The following is a 16,481-nucleotide window of genomic DNA, read 5'->3' on the forward strand; positions in this document are numbered from 1 at the left end:
CATGTAGTATCCTGCAGTTCATTCCCCAAATGCCTGCCAGTACCTGGGACTAGGCCAGGCTTAAGCCAGAAGCCTGGATTTCAGTCTGGGTACAGTGCTTGCTTATTTTGGGCAGTTGGGCAGATGTAGGTTTTGCAGTAAGCCAAATCAGGAAGGAAATAGTTAGCCATTGAAAAATGCTATCATTGTTTTGTTTTTCTTAATTAGGCCTGTTAATTCTATCTCTTGAATTCTGGTATTTTTCAGGTTTTTAATAGAAATTTTAGAAAAAGAAGAAAAGTTAGAGAAACTAGGAGGGTGGATAGTCTTAAGATATTCTTCTTCAAGTCGTTAGTTTTTTTTTTTTTTTAAGATTTTTATTTATTTATTAGAGAGATAGAGTTACAGACAGAGAGTCTTCCTTCTGTTGCTTCACTCCCCAAATGGCCACAATGGCTGGAGCTGCCCCGATCCGAAGCCAGGTGCCAGATGCTTTTTCCCAGTCTCCCAGCAGGTGCAGGAGCCCAAGGACTTGGGCCATCTTCTACTGTGTCCCAGGCCATAGCAGAGAGCTGGATTGGAAGTGGAGCAGCCGGGACTAGAACTGGTACCCATATGGGATGCTGGCGGCACAGGCAGAGGATTAACCTATGGCACCACAACGCCGGCCCCCAAGTCTTTACTTTTATAGCCATTTGTGATTAATGTTAAAAATGGAAGATAAAAGAGGCCAGTGTTGTGGCGTAGCAGGTGAAGATATGCCTGCAATACTAGTATCCCATATGGACACTGGTTCAAGTCCTGGCTGTTCCACTTTGACCCAACTCTCTGCTAATGTGCCTAGTAAGGCAACAGAAGATGACTCAGTGCTTGGGCCCATGGGGCTTCTGGGAGACCCAGAAGAAGCCCCTGGCTTCTGGCTGTGGCCTGACCCAGCCCCACTCAGTGTGGCCGTTTGGGGAGTGAATCACCGACCTCTCTCTTGGTCCCTCCCTTTCTCTCTCTCTAACTGTGCCTTTCATATAAACAAAATTTTTTAAAGGGGTGGGGGGCAGTGTTGTGGCATAGTGCTTGAAATGCTGGCGTCCTGTATGGGAGCCTATTGAAGACCCAGCTGCTTCACTCCGCATCTAGCTCCCTGCTAATGGCCTGGGAAAAGCAGTGGAAGATGACCTGAGTGCTTAAGCCCCTGTTACCGACATGGGAGACCTGGAAGAAGCCCCTGGCTCCGGGCTTCTGCTAGGCCATTGCAGCCATCTGGGGAGTGAATCAGCAGCTGGAAGATCACTCTGTCTTTCCCTCTCTGTAACCCTTACTTTCAAATAAAATAAATAAATTTTAAAAATTATTGAAGAGAAAATAATAGTGTCAGAATTTTCATGTCTTGAAGTAAGATTAGCTGTGACCTTGCCTTTAACTAATATATCCTAAAACAGATATATTATGGATAGATATCTTCCATTAAGTACATCATTATACCTTTTATTAGAATCTTCAAATTTTTTAGGCTACAAGGGTTTTGGTAATTACGAATTTACTTTTCTTCAAGGATAGGTATTATCTTATTAACCAGTCATGTGACTTGAGAAAATGAGACGTGTGTTTCAGAAATTAAGTAGCAGACCTGAGTCCATGATCTTGTTTTCTCTTTGCTGATTACTCCACTTGACTGTGTGTTCTTAAACCATTTTTCAAAAATGCCTATGAGAGGCTGGCATTGCAGAGCAGCAGGTTAAGGCTCTGCTTGCAGCATCAGCATCTCATATCCATGTTGCCAGTTCAGGTCCCTACCAATCCACTTCCACTCTGGCTTCCTGCTAATGCATCTGGAAAGGCAGTGGAATTTGGGCCAAGCTCTTGGCTCCTGGCTTCCACCTGGCCATTTGGGGAGTGAACTAGCAGACAGAAGATCTCTCTCCCTCTCTTTCAGTCACTCTACCTTCATATAAATAAATTTTTATAAAATGCATTTAGCTTTGATTTGTGGGTAATTTTGTCATTTGCTCTGAGAACTTCAAATGAAATTTGGACATAAGTGCAAGATTTGAAGTTAAATATACCGTATGTGTCATTGTATCTTTCCCCAAAACAGTTTTTCCCATACTTGTACCCCCAAAGACCTTGTTGGTGATTCTAAACTTTATTTTGTGAGTACTCCAGTGCCTGTTCATGTTTTTAAGGTGGAGAACAAGTCAGGAGGGCAGAGAAAGCTTTTAGTTTGTTATTCAAAGAGACAGTGGAATTGATAGAGAACAAATTAGATCATTTGACTTTAAATGCTACATATACTGCTTTAGACCATATATAAACCTATGGTAATGAAAGTTACTCATCCAAAAGTAGAAATGGAAGCAATTAATTTCTGGGACTTCTTTGCTTCAAAAGTATTCTGACTATTAAAATATAATAATAAATTCACTTCATTCTAAGTAAAAGATTATTAGTTACACCAGTGATCATATATACTATTGGAAATATCACATTAAATCTGAATTTTGAGAAATATGCATGGCTACCTAATAAGATAGCTTGCTGTTGATATTTTAGGGTGGTTTTCATAGTACATTTCTAAGGAAACAAATGATTTGTGCACAAAGTAAAGGTAGTGTGTATTATGGATTATGTTGAAAAAATAAATGTAAAGCTGTTTTTATATTCACTTTACTACTGACTTTTTCTTATTTATGGGAAACAATTTCAGATATTGTTAGGTAGCCTTTTTCTGACTTAGACAAAATTGAATAATATTTAATTTTCCCCTGGAACAGTATAATGAATCTCATAGATTCTTGATTTTTAACCCTTAACAGATTACCAAAGCTTTACCTGTGTGAATTCTGTCTTAAATATATGAAAAGCAAGAATATTTTACTAAGACATTCAAAGAAGTGTGGATGGTTTCATCCTCCAGCAAATGAAATTTACCGAAGGAAAGACCTTTCAGTGTTTGAGGTAAGAGCGTATAAATTAAAAACTCCAGTTTTGAAGCCTCATACTTCTAGTTGTTGATTGTGTACTGATTTGTGACTAGAAGGTACAAAGTATATTTAATTTTTGGCACTGAAATTCAGACTGCCCTTTAAAATGTCTCCATGTTTGGGATATTTATCTAACCATATTAAGCAACCATTTAGATTGATGAAGAATCCCTGGTTCATCACATGGACTTTTTTGTCTTCCCTCAAATTCCTGTCTACACCAGATATATTCACCAGTGAATTTATGATCTCAGTTCTTTGTAAATTCCACTTTCTTTGGCAGGAGAAATTAGCTTTGTTCGGCAGCTCCAGCCAATGTCTGGCAGGTGCTCACTCTTCCAGGGAATTGAGCAGCTGTACATGGCTGCTCGATACACAACCACCTGTGTTTCCATCCGTTTCTTGGCAGGATGGATAATCCTTCTGGTGAGACTCCACCAGATGTTGGGACTCCCCCTGATTTGGGTGGACTGCCACCCCTGGAGAACACTGGTTTTCACAGGAACCCCTGTGGCCATATGTCTGTCATTGTGAGTTTCTTGAAGACATTTTGAGTTTTCAGGGTTGATTTAGTAGCAGAAGGTCTTTGCCTTTCTGAAGTTTCATTGTTGAATCATGTTTCTCTTGTCAGTTTCAGGGATCCAGTTTAGCTGAGTCAGTTGTCCTTTCAGAACAAACCTTTCTTTCACAGAACTTCTTAATTCTCTTCATACTCTTCTCCTGCCCAGCTTTGTTCTCTTCTCTGTTACCCGTCCTGGTACATTGTTTTTCATTTCTGGGTGCTCAGAATAAGCCTTCTTTGTGCAGCAGACATACTATCTTCTTTCTCTGAAATTCAGTTTCACTTTGGGATTCCTTTTTTTGTGAATTGTTCAAGCTCAAAATTTATTGTCCTGCCCACAATTTTCTGTTTATTCCTGTCCTGCCATGTCTTACTGCCGTATTTAGCAAAGGGCAGGGAATGACATGAACCAGGCTCCTTCTGTCAGACATGTTTGGGCCCAGTAGTTTCTCCCAGGACTGATCAAGCTGTCTTGGAATTTCCTAAAATTTGTCCTTCTGATTGTGTCAAACTCTTGGCAAGCTTGAAGGAAGAAAGTAGTGTTGTTGATAATATGTTAGTTCTCACTACAGGTCAGGCACGTAGCTTTCTCAACCTTCACATTTCAAGCTGGGTAATTTATTGTAAGGACTGTGCTGTGTGTTGTTGGATGTTGAGTTGCATCCCAGACCTCTGTCTGCTAGATATGAGTAGCATGGCCATCCTCTCTGGGTCTGACAACTGAAAGTGTCTCCATACATAGTCAAATATCCCATCAGGGACAAAAATCACCCCCAGTGAGAACCACTGGGCTAGAGAAAAGTCAAGCACACATTGCCTGACCTTCATGTTGTTAGTATTTGGCTGTTACCCAGCAGCTCCCACCATTGAGACATCAAAGTTGCCTTCACTAATGTCACAAGTTCACTGTGCTATTGGCTCTTTCCTTGATGTCTTAGATCCTTTATTCTAACCAAAATAAAATAGAAATTACTATTTCATTGTTTCCCAAAGGGTAAAACACATTGTTGGCCTTAAGTAATTATTAAATGTCAGCATGAGTAAGCCTGTTGGGTGGAAGCTCTCATCAATCCAAGGAGGCTCTTCTGGGCAAAAAACCTCAGGCTTATTAGGCTCAGGAGAATGGTCTGCTCTTCCAGGCCATGTGATTTCGGGCAAGACCATGCACAGATGAGAGGGAAACTATCAGCAGCACTTCTATAATTTATTCATACAAATAAAGAGTTGGATTTGATGAGTACCAAGACCCCTACTCTAGAATGTGAGTTAGTACTTCACAGTATAGTGTGTAGAAAACTTTCCTCAGCAGTTTACTAATGGGGTCATAAAATGAAGAATAATTACAGAGTTCCATTTTCATACCCCTCATATATAGACCGTACACAACTGATCAGAATTCACATAGTCATCTCTATTTTTCTGGTATATATGCATAAATATAAATATAAATATAAATATATATTTCCTTTTTGTAATGTGCTGCCATTTCCAGAAGGATCATACTCTCAATGCATAAAAATTTGCTTTAATTAAAGAGAGAATTGTATCCTCTGTGCCTGTTACCCATGTTTGATTATGTTGCTATGTGTGGGATCTGGGTTTCATCCAAGGGAAATAGTTATATAAAGTCTAAAAATAATTTTTTAATATGAGAACCTGTATGGTCCACAGGAGACATGAGAATGGTCAAGTTCATTGTTAAAGAGCTCTGGTTAGCAGATATCTGCTTCCTCTAAGGAAAGTACTAGGGAAATTCCTCTTAAATCTGCTGTGCTTTCTGTTTTCAACAAGTAATGATGTTTGATAAAATATATTGGCATCTGTTCCTAGCCTCCTGTCTATGGCCATCAGTATCACAGCTTAAAACTTTTATTTTGAAGAGCAGTAGATTGTCATCATGGTAGTTATTGTAGGCTGAAACTCATCTCACTCTTCTCTGTACATATTCGCAACACAGAAATTTCATCTTTTCCAGTTATATTTAAAATGCTTGGGGTAAAGCCAAAATGGAAGTCTCTTTTGCTAATCCACACTTCAGGGGAATCAGAATAGTGCAGCTCATTTATTTTATTTTTATTTGAATTCTCTTAGAAAACAAAATAAAGCTTAACTATCTGGAGAGGTATTTTGATTTCTTTGCAAAGGCAAAACTCTAACCAAGAAATACTTGATTCCAATAAGGAAGACATCCCTGATAATCTTTTTTGGAATAATGCACAGCACAGTCCCTACAATAAATTACCCAGTTTGAAAAGTAGAGAATATCCAGGTTGAGAAGCCACGTGCCTAACCTGTAGTGAGAATTCACATATTATCAGCAATACTACCCTCTTCCTTCAAGCTTGCCAAAAGAGCTTGACACAGTCAGAAAGATGAACAGCTAGTTTTTAACTTGTAATAAATTACAAATAAAAATTATTCTGTTGCTAATGATTATTCTTTCTGTACATGGCTTACAGAGAATTATAACCTACCTTAAATTTATTCGTTCACTCTGATTTAAGAGAAAAGTGGAATTCTGATTTGCCTGGTGGCAGCTTTTTTTGGTCAACTCTGTACTTGTTTAATGGAGTGTTTTAATCTCTCAGTTTAGGATTTGGAAATAAAATTAAATACTTTATGAAATGCTGTATAGAAGAAACAATGTTATTGAGTGCTATTTTTATGTTAAATAATGTTGTCTGCTTCTTTTTGCTAGGTTGATGGGAATATGAGCAAAATTTATTGCCAAAACCTTTGCTTGTTAGCCAAGCTCTTCCTGGACCACAAAACGTTGTATTATGATGTCGAGCCATTCCTTTTTTATGTCCTTACAAAAAATGATGAAAAAGGCTGTCATCTGGTTGGATACTTCTCTAAGGTAAAACAAGAGCCAGCATGACCTTCATTTTCTTTTTCAAAATGTTTTTGGTAGAGCCCAGTTTTTTGAACAGGGTTTTTTTCTATGACTATAATTTGAATAAGTGGCATATGTTTCTGAAAAGCTTGTGTTCATGTTCAGAGCTTATTTAAAAAGACAGAAACAGAAACATGGTGCCTAGGAAGTGTGTAAAGCACCTCTTGACTGCCAGCATCCCCAAAATACTATGATTGCTGCCTTGCGACCACGTAGCCTCTTTGATTTTTCTTAATCTTATTTCCCTATTCTTCCCAAGTGGTGTCAACATGAAGGTTTCAGTGTAATGTAGGATTTAGTAGATAATTCTTTCTCTTTGGTGTCTTCCCAGTATCAGCAATATCTCAGTGAGCTAGAACATTGGCAGTTGCACAGTAAAGCTAATATATTGACTGTTGTTATCCTTTCATCTCTTAATCTCTGTGCTATTGGTGTTTTGTTTTGTTTTGTTTTGTTTTGCCAGGCAGAGTTAGATAGTGAGAGAGAGATAGAGAGAAAGGTCTTCCTTCCGTTGGTTCACTCCCTTAATGGCCACTATGGGCGGCGCTGCACCGATCCAAAGCCAGGAGCCGGGTGCTTCCTTCCAGTCTCCCTTGCGGGTGCAGGGACCCTAGCACTTGGGCCACCCTCTGCTGCCCTCCCAGGCCACTGCAGAGAGCTGGACTGGAAGAGGAGCAACCGGGGCTAGAACCTGGGGTGCGGGCACCACAGGCGGAGGATTAGCCAAGTAAGCCACGGCGCCGGCTCTGTGCTGTTGTTTTAACTTCTAAAACAACCTAACCTTTAGAAGCCCATGCACCTCTGCAGTTGTTAGCATAGGGAAGATCCTGACATGATAAGATGATATAGTTTGTCTTTTTCACTGGTTCGTAGCAGTTCTGTCGCATTCTTCTGCTCAAAGGTTGCTGTGAAGAAAAAAAATACTCATATGCAATAAAGGAAAACTTTGTTTGAAAATATTTACCAGGTAATGACCTTACTTTTTCTTAGGTAACTAAGGAAATAGTTAAATTTATAGATGGTATATAAACAGTGACAGTAATTATAAGATTTTAAAGCAGAAGGTAAATTAACCCAAACCCTGTATTTTATGGTATATTGTTTCATGTGAGGTGATAAGTGAATTTTAATTCAACTATTGTCATTTATTGTGAACGGAATGCTTTATAGAAGTACCATTTTCATTGAGGATTGCAAGATAGCTGAATTACTATAGGTATTTTGCAAAGTGTTGTTAAATTTAAGAATCATCCCAGAGACCTGAAGCAAAAATAAATAACACCAGTCATGGAAAAATGCCTCAATGTTTTCTTCCACTTATTTAATAAAACTTTACAGTGAAAATGAAGTAAGTTAATTTATATATATATATATATATAGATAGATAGATAGATATAGATTTAAAAGTTAGTGGGCATAACTGCCTTTTCTGTTAAAAAATCGTGTTTCTTTTACATATACATGAGTTTAAATGTAGGGCTTAATGGTGCCTGACTACCTTGTGTTGTGCCTGTCCTATTCCTGCATCTTTGGCCTTTTGAGAAGTAGCCATATATATGTACAGGTGATGGTGACTTCTGAAGTTTTAAGCTCCACGTCTCTTCCTCCCAGGTTGCCAACATTTTACTGAAAACAATTCAGCTTTTCTCATTTCGTCGGAGTTTCTTCTGTAATATGCCAGCACCTAGTGTCATTTCTTAGTGTTCTGCAACTCTTATTTTCTTTGGCAATATAGCAAAACAAAAAAATTAGTCATTTTAAAAGACCAAATGCAAATTAAGCCCTATTCTGATGTTTTAAATGGAATGTGGACATCTTTGGTCCTGTGGGGTTATAGTAAACCAAATCCTGGGAGTGATTAGAAAGGTCATTCAAGAATAGCCAGAGGATGGCCAGGGTGCTCTTGGAGGGTTTCATGCAGACCATTACATGCATGTGAGTTTCTAAACAGGAAGGATAGAAGAAGCACTTACTTCAACCATAGTTTAGAATTTAGCCACAGTAACATGTGTTAAGTGGGGTGGTGGGGAATCAGCAGTTTTGGGTCTCAGAAAAACTCCTGAAGGTGGGAATAGTTCTTGACAAAGAAAGGAATGGCATCTAGGATAAATCCTTTTAACCCAGAGTACATCTCTTTTTAGATGGAGTGACTCATTTGTCTTAATTTTGCAAAGTAGACCATTTTGAACCTTTGCCACCTGCATGAACTTTAGTGATGGACAACACCATCTTAGGAAAGCTCACACCCATTATTGCTTCTTCCTCATTTTGTAGAGGCTTCACAGACAACTACAAATGTGCAAAAGTTGAGAACTCATCTTTTTCACAAAGAAATCTTTAATTCTGCCCTGTAGGGTTTTTTCCACAACCATTTCCTGTGATCTTTCAAATAGGTTCATTAAAGATCTGGGTGTTCTAAAGTAATTCTTTGATGTGGTTGGTACCATTTGTGGTCAATCTCATTTGTGGTTTATATTTGGCTAGAGTCTTCACAACCTCAAAAGCCTTTTCCAGATCTTTTTTGTGTAGGTTTTGGCAGCTTCTTTGTACTCTGAATAAAATATTGCTGCTCTGATGCCATATCCCATGAAAACTGCAAATTCTTCTTTAACTATCAGAACTCTTGCATAGTGTACTTTACCCTGTCTTCCTCTTGGTTTCAGACTGTTGATAATATTTAGGTCTCACTTTTGTTTGGAGCCTTTGAGTTTTCTTCTTGTTGTCAAATTTTTTGTTTGTTTTGTTTTCCTAGTTTGAAATGCAGGTTAGTTCTCTACCTTTCACTGCAGCAGAACCCTATTTGTGCACAGGTACCCATGTGTGTACTATTTTAGTTTCACTGGGGCATTGGCTCAAAGGCAGAATCCAGATGGCTGCTGCAGAGTTGTAAATTATTGTTTAGCAAAGTTAGTCCGATAAACCCTTACTTACAACACGGGGTAACTCTCTGGATGTTATTTTCTCAATCTCCCACATTGTTTGAACAAGGAAAGCATTTCTTTCTCACTGCCTTTATTTTCTTTCCTTTTGTTTGTGTTTCATTGGGTTCTTCATATTTTACAGTACTGACTTAGGAATAAAGACATATTGAGAGGCATTTCTGGAATGGATGGTTTGTTGTTAGTTGCTAGTTTGGTTAACACAGTAGGGTTATTTTGCTTGATCCTAACCTAACCCATTGGCTCACCTTAGTGGACTGTTTTGTTACAAGGACAGTGGCAGGTGCGGGGAATTGCCCACTTCAGCAGAGCTCTGACATACTTGATCTGTTTCTCCTTCCCTCAGGAAAAGCTTTGCCAGCAGAAGTATAATGTCTCCTGCATAATGATCATGCCCCAGCACCAAAGGCAAGGATTTGGACGGTTTCTCATTGATTTCAGTAAGTGAAGCGCTTTATTTACTTTCATGATCCAGGGAGCCGATGGCTGTTACAGGAAGCAGTAACACATAAAACTTTATTTAACCTACTTTGTTGTTTTATCAATAGATAATGGGTTTTCTATTTATATTTACATAGATTACAAAATCTTCCTCAAGTGAAAAATTTACTGCTGCTCAGTTATTGTACTCTAGGAAATTGAGACTGGGGATCTGAGAAGTCTCAGTAGCTCGCAAAGCCATTACCCTGAATGAACTGGCAGAATTACATTCCATTCTCTGTTGCTCATGCTCATTAGCACAAAAAGAGGCAATTATTCGCGATTAAAGCTAAAGGAAGTGTTATTTAAAAGGATTTTCAGCTTTCTAAAATTTTACCTATTATCTTGTACAGTATGGAACAGGGAAGGGCTATATCCATTTCAAAAACAATTCTTTTAGTGAGCCTTTCCTGTGCCTCACTAGTAGAAATAAGTCTTATCTTGTTTTGTTAAATTCTCTTGCCTGGTATGGAAATTATTAGTGTTTGTATCTAGAGGTTTTCCAAGAAATACTTGTTTTATATACACTTGTATTCTGAGCCTCCTCAATTAAAACTGGGATAATATGTTAACAGTGTGTATAGGATAATCTATTTTAAAGAATGGTATTTTTTTCTTCTCATTTATATTATATTGGATATATACATGGAGTTTTAACACTGTATTTTAAGAAATGATTTAGAAGACTGTTAACATGAAGGCCAGATTTCTCATAATAATAATCATGTCTAGTCATGTAAAAATTTGTCACAAGAAACACCATGCTTTTTGATTACCAGACTGTAGCTTGTCTAATTATTCAGAAGGTACATCAAATGCAGAAACCACAGTGTAACTTTGCTCACAGAAAATGGTGATAAAATATGTTGAATATAAATCTTTATTAGTAGGTATTAAAATACTTACATCTGAATATAAAATAACCAGTATAGCAGTTATTCATGTAATTTGTTTGCATTGAAAGTTATGATTCTTTTTAAAGTTCTTAAAATTATTTTTAGGTAACATTTCCAGTTGTTAATAAATCATTACACTAGTCTTACCTATTCTTTCCTGACCTAGATATTCCAAGGAAGGCTACCTTACCAGGAGTTCATCATTTTTATTTAGCGAGTCCTAGCTGTAATCAACTCTGAGGGCAAAACTAGTTGTCTTAGGCTGGTGTTTTTTGTGGCCACCATTCATTAAGTTGTTCATAAATAAGATAATCTGTGGTATGCGTAACTGTTATTTTCACTTTGAACTTGTGATTCTATCTGTATGCCTATAGAATAAGGCTCGCTTCTTGACTAAGTAGTCCAGATCTTCCAGTACTAGTTCCAGCCTGTCTTTCAGGCTTCCTCATCTACTAATCTTCTTTTCCTCTTGTATTCTAAATATGCTACTTGACCTTCATTCTTTGATAATGCATTCCCTTCCTTGAAATGACCTCTCCTTCCTTTGCCTGCTTCTCTGTTCAAAATCCTAGTCGTTGTTAGCAGCCTGGTCAAACCTCTTGTTTGTGATTCTGCATCCTGGAATTTTATCTCATCCCCTTCTGGGCTCCCTAATCTCTGGTATCACACTTAGACTCTATCCTTTTGTAGTCATTATCAGTTAAGTGTCATACTCCAACCTACCATAAACTTGTATACCTTCTTCTTTGTTCCCAGTGTGACAGTTCTCCCAGAAATCTGCATTAGATTTTTTTTTAATATGAATTGAATCTCCAAAGTGATGTGATTGCTGCCCATGATAATTTTCTAACTAAAATTAAAAAGAGACTGGTAATTACCAGTAAAATTCTGGCTGTGAATAGTCACATATCGGTACAGCATGATCCGGCACTAAGGGCTTCCAAATAAGAGAAAATCCAGGTAACAAAGACATTCTCTTCAAATGCTGCATCCATACTTTAACTATTTTAGTGAAAACTGTCTACCATGTATTTTCACACATGAACTTTAAACACGATAGACTCTTTTCTGGATGGGTTTGGACCAACAGGAGGAAGGCCACCCTTCAGGGTAGAATGAGGCAACGTGGTGCTGAGGATGTGGTTTCAGATTTCCTTTCCTATACTCTTGGCGTTGACCCTACACTGAAGTGGCTGAAGGACTGTGCTGAAAGATTTGAGTAAAGTCGAAAGAGGATGGCCAAAAAAAAAAAAATTAATGGCATCTCCCTCTTAGGAGTTACTTAAAATAATGGTGGGTAAATATCTTTCCAGAACCATTTGGATCTAGTGTTTTTCTGAGTGGAGGGATGAATTCCAAAATCTCTCATAAACATGTTTGGCCTCATAATTCAGAGCTCAGAACAAGAAACACAACTAGGGTTGTAGGGTTTCCAAAATCTGCTCTGATATTTTAAGGGATCTTTCCATAATTAGATTTATTTTATTTCTATTTGTGCCTGAACCTGGGGTCATTTGGTCGGTGGGTTAATATTCAGTTAGTCAAATAAACTTGTAAATCAAGAAAATCTTGATTTTTGTCTATGATAATAACTGTTTTAGCGAGTTGAAATGAGACAGCAGCAGGGAGCACTGTCATGCAGTACTTTGCAGCAGTTTGGACATTGTTCACTAGGGATCACCCACGAGGTGTTTGTCTCTGGCTTCCTGGGACAGTTTGTTCAGGAATCATTTGCAGAACTTGGCCACAATGACTAAAGAGCATCAACACCTGGCTTGCTGTTAAACCATTTCTTGGGTTTTGTAAAGCTGCACCAAACAAGTAGGTGGGGGAGGCAATGACTGTCATAAGCCAAAGTTGACAACACATTCCTTTTTCCTGGATTCCCAGACTCCTTGTCTTTATCAGAAAATGTTGAAATCCTCCCACCTTTGTACACACACACACACACACATTCTACTCATCCTACTCTCTGTCCCCAGCAGACATCTGAAAAACCTCAAAGAAGGCCCCTTATAATAAAACTTTAGCAATTCCTGCTTCAGCAACTCCCTCAGGCAAGGCAGTTAGCTGTTCTTCCTCCCAGGGCACTGACAGGCTGCCAGGGGACTGCACCGTATGCCAGAGTGTTCCCCTCCCAAGCCCCAACCTGCTCCTGTTGCCAAAGCTACCCAGCAATGCTTTATCCATCTCACTATTTTTTCATTAATTTCAAAATAATTTCAATCTTAGAGAAAAGCTTCAAAAAATAATGCCAAGAATTCCCACAAGTTCTTTATGCAGACTATCCACAAGTTAATATGTTATTGCGTATGATATGCTTTCTGCTTTATTATTCTTTGATCATTTTTTTTCTCAGTCATTTGAGACTAAGTGGACAATGTGTGTATCTTTTTTTTTTTTTTAAGATTTATTTATTTATTTGAAAGCAAGAGTTACAGACAGGCAGAGGCAGAGAGAAAGAGAGGTCTTCCATCTACTGATTCACTCCCCAAATGGCTGCAGTGGCTAGAGCTATGCCAGTCTGAAGCCAAGAGTCAGGAGCTTCTTCTAGGTCTCCCATGTGGGTGCAAGGGCCCGAAGACTTGGGCCATCTTCCACTGCCTTCCCAGACTATAGCAGAGAGCTTGATCAGAATAGAGCAGCTGGGACTCTAACTGGCACCCATATGGGATGCTGGCACTGCAGTCAGTGGCTTTACCCGCTATGCCACAGTGCCAGCCCTTGTATCTTTATCCCTAAATATTAATAGTATGTTTTCTATGAGCAAAGATGCTCTGATGCATAACTACATTAGAGATTATCAAAATCAAGATATTAATAATGATTCAGCACTGTAATCTAGCCTGTACACCTTACTCAAATTCCAGATTTTGCGTTTTTCACTAATGTCCTTTCTAGGGGGTGAAGTTCAGAATCCAGTCAGGATTGCTTGTCATACTTGGTTATTGTATCTCCTTTTATCTGAAATAGTGTGTAGTCTTGCTATGTTTTGGTTTTCATTACTTAGACATTTTTTAAGCGTATAGTCCACTTAGTTTGTATAGTGTACCTCAGTTTAGGCTTATCTGATGTTTGCTCATGATTGTACTTGGATGATACCTTTTTTAAAAATTTATTTATTTATTTTGAAAGGCAGAGTTACAGAGAGACAGGGCAGAGAGATTAGAGGTCTTCCATCCTCTGGTTCACTGCCCAGATGGCCGCAACGGTCAGAGCTGCGCCAATCCGAAGGCAGGGGCCAGGAAATTCTTCCGGGTCTCCCACGTGGGTGCAGGGGCCCAAGGACTTGGGCCATCTTCTACTGCTTTCCCAGGCCATAATTGAAAGCTGGATTGGAAGTGGAGCATCCAGGACTCAAACCAGTGCCCATATGGGATGCCAGCACTGCAGGCAGCTGCTTTGCCCACTGCACCACAGTGCCAGCCTGGATGTTATATTTTTTGGCAGGAATATCACAAAAGTGATGTTGTGTCCTCCTGACTGCATCTTATGAGGTTCGCACAATAACATATTTGCTCCATTACTGGGTTAAAGTAGTACTTGCCAGGTTCCTTCACTTTAAAATTACCATTTTTCCCTTTGTTATCTGCAAAAGTTTGGTGAGAAGATACTTGGGATTATATAAATGTGCTGTTTCTCATACAGATTTTACCTACTAGTTTTTAGCATTTATTTATGATTCTTGTCTAAAGTAATTTTTAATATAGTAGTTACCAAATGGTAATTTTAATTCCACTGTTTGTCTTAATAATTGGCATTTGTTAAAGGAAGCCATCTCTTCTACCTATATTTAATCTTTTATTTTTATTTTATAGTTATGGACTCTCAGGTTTTAATTATTCTGTGGATTATAACTTGTTGCTACCATCGCTGGTCCCCTAGACATAATTGGATTCATATTTATGTGATGAGAGCTTCTTCAAACTGGTACTTGTACCCTCTTGACATGTTCCCACCTACTGAGCAATTCCTTACTTTCTAGTATGTGGTGTTCCAGGTTCATCTTATTTTTTTCTACCTCCGTTTCCCCTCAGAGCCTTGGTTCCTTACACTGCAGAACAATGGTTGGAAACTAAAATCTGGGTACTTGGTGTGCTGATTATCACCAGGGTGTCATTGCTTCAGGGCCCTCTCTGAGGACAGAGCTAAGAAAGAATGAATATTTCTGTATACCTGTATAGCTCCCCTTTCTGAGAGTGGAACGCTGGCTTCCATTTTCCACATTATATTTATGTATGTGCTCTGCCCCAGACTACACTTTAAGTAATTTCAGAATTGCTAACTCAAACCGCTGAGAAAAACTAACCTCGTTAACTAGAGGTCAGTCTTTGTGTATAGTTGTGTTGCTGTACCGAGTATAGTCAAAGTACTGTGTTTCCATGTCACTTGAGTTAGTTCTCTGTAGTTTTTTTCTCTTCGGTGTAGTTATATTAGTCATTGAAATACAGTTAGGCTTGTTTGTTTTCCATTTTGATTTTTTATCTTTTCCAAATTAGAATGTGAAACATTAATATGAGTTTTTAAAGGTGGAACTATATTAAAGGCTATACGCAGAGAAGCATTATCTGCTTTCAGTGTTTCAGCTACACGAAAGGCATTGATGCTCCGCTCCGTTCATCCCCATTCCCTGAGCCTTCCCGCAGGTTGCTGATCTCACTGTTTCTGTTTGTTCTTCTTGTACTTATTTTTGCACAAATGAGCAAGTAGATGTATTTTTCTAGTTTTTCTTCCTTGCTTACACAAAAAGTAGCATGCTTTAGGTAATATTTTGTTCTTATTGTTCCCCCATTTAACTGTATATCTTAGAAATCACTCCACAGAGATTTCTTACTCTCGTTTGCAGCTGCTTTTCTCTTCAACATGTGGATGTCCATAGTTTATTCACATGCTTTCCTTTGTATGGGCATGTAGGTTATTTGAAATATTTTGTAATTTTAAAAGTGCTGAAGTAAGTAATCTTAGGCATATTTTGGCTGATACACTATACTTATGTAGCAATTATAGTATGCTTTACATAATTTCAACTGTTTAGGACTTTGCTTGGCTGGGTGATGAGTGAGCAGAAAATGAGCTATCTTTTACTCAGGCCTGCTGAGCCAGAACCCTGCTTGGTGAGTGGCGTGCAAAACCTATCCTCAGTTCTGACCCAGGAGAGGCCCAAGGAAAACCAGTTGGTGGAGCGTAGCTAGGAGAACATTGTGCCAGGTGGTGGTGAGTGAGGTTGGCGTCATCACTCATATACGTAAATGCATACATACAAATGGGAGAATGACAAGAATCACTTCCTTCATTTTTGAAGGAAGTCACTTTAATTCAACCTTGGTGAATCGTGGTGCCCAGTGTAAACTGTACTAGACTTCACTGATGATAGTGAAGAAGACATATAGCTATTGCTGGGTAGTCAGAATTACTGGAAATTCAACAACTGTTGGATAGACTGCACGGTATGCATTAAGAGCTCACAAGAAGTTAATTAAAGCATTCCAGGCTGAGGGAATTGGTATACTCCAAAGCATAACTGTGTGAAGAACCATGGTAGGCATTTGAGTAACTAGACAAGAAACTGTAGGCAGCTTGAAGACTTAGATGATTAAAAAACAAACACGAGGGGCTGGCACTGTGCTGTAGCAGGTAAAGCCATTGCCTGCAGTGCTGGCATCCCATATGGGCATCCCTCCGAGTCCTGGCAGTTTCACTTCTGATCCAGCTCTCTGCTATGGCCTGAGAAAGCAGTAGAAGATGCCCCCA

General features: G+C 38.8%; 1 protein-coding gene across 16 annotated transcripts in view; it reads left to right on the top strand.

The window, feature by feature from the left end:
* KAT6B (lysine acetyltransferase 6B) overlaps window positions 1-16,481 on the top strand; it is a 204,004-nt gene that overhangs the window by 148,206 nt on the left and 39,317 nt on the right. For all 16 annotated transcript variants that reach the window (XM_051823152.2, XM_070057868.1, XM_008269925.4 and 13 more), the window contains 3 exons: window positions 2,790-2,931; window positions 6,218-6,379; window positions 9,701-9,794. In XM_051823152.2, coding sequence (XP_051679112.2) covers window positions 2,790-2,931; window positions 6,218-6,379; window positions 9,701-9,794 — 398 coding nt within the window. The remainder of the gene's footprint in view (window positions 1-2,789; window positions 2,932-6,217; window positions 6,380-9,700; window positions 9,795-16,481) is intronic.

This window comes from Oryctolagus cuniculus, chromosome 15, assembly GCF_964237555.1.
Source record: "Oryctolagus cuniculus chromosome 15, mOryCun1.1, whole genome shotgun sequence".
In the NCBI taxonomy this organism is placed as follows: Eukaryota; Metazoa; Chordata; class Mammalia; order Lagomorpha; family Leporidae; genus Oryctolagus; species Oryctolagus cuniculus.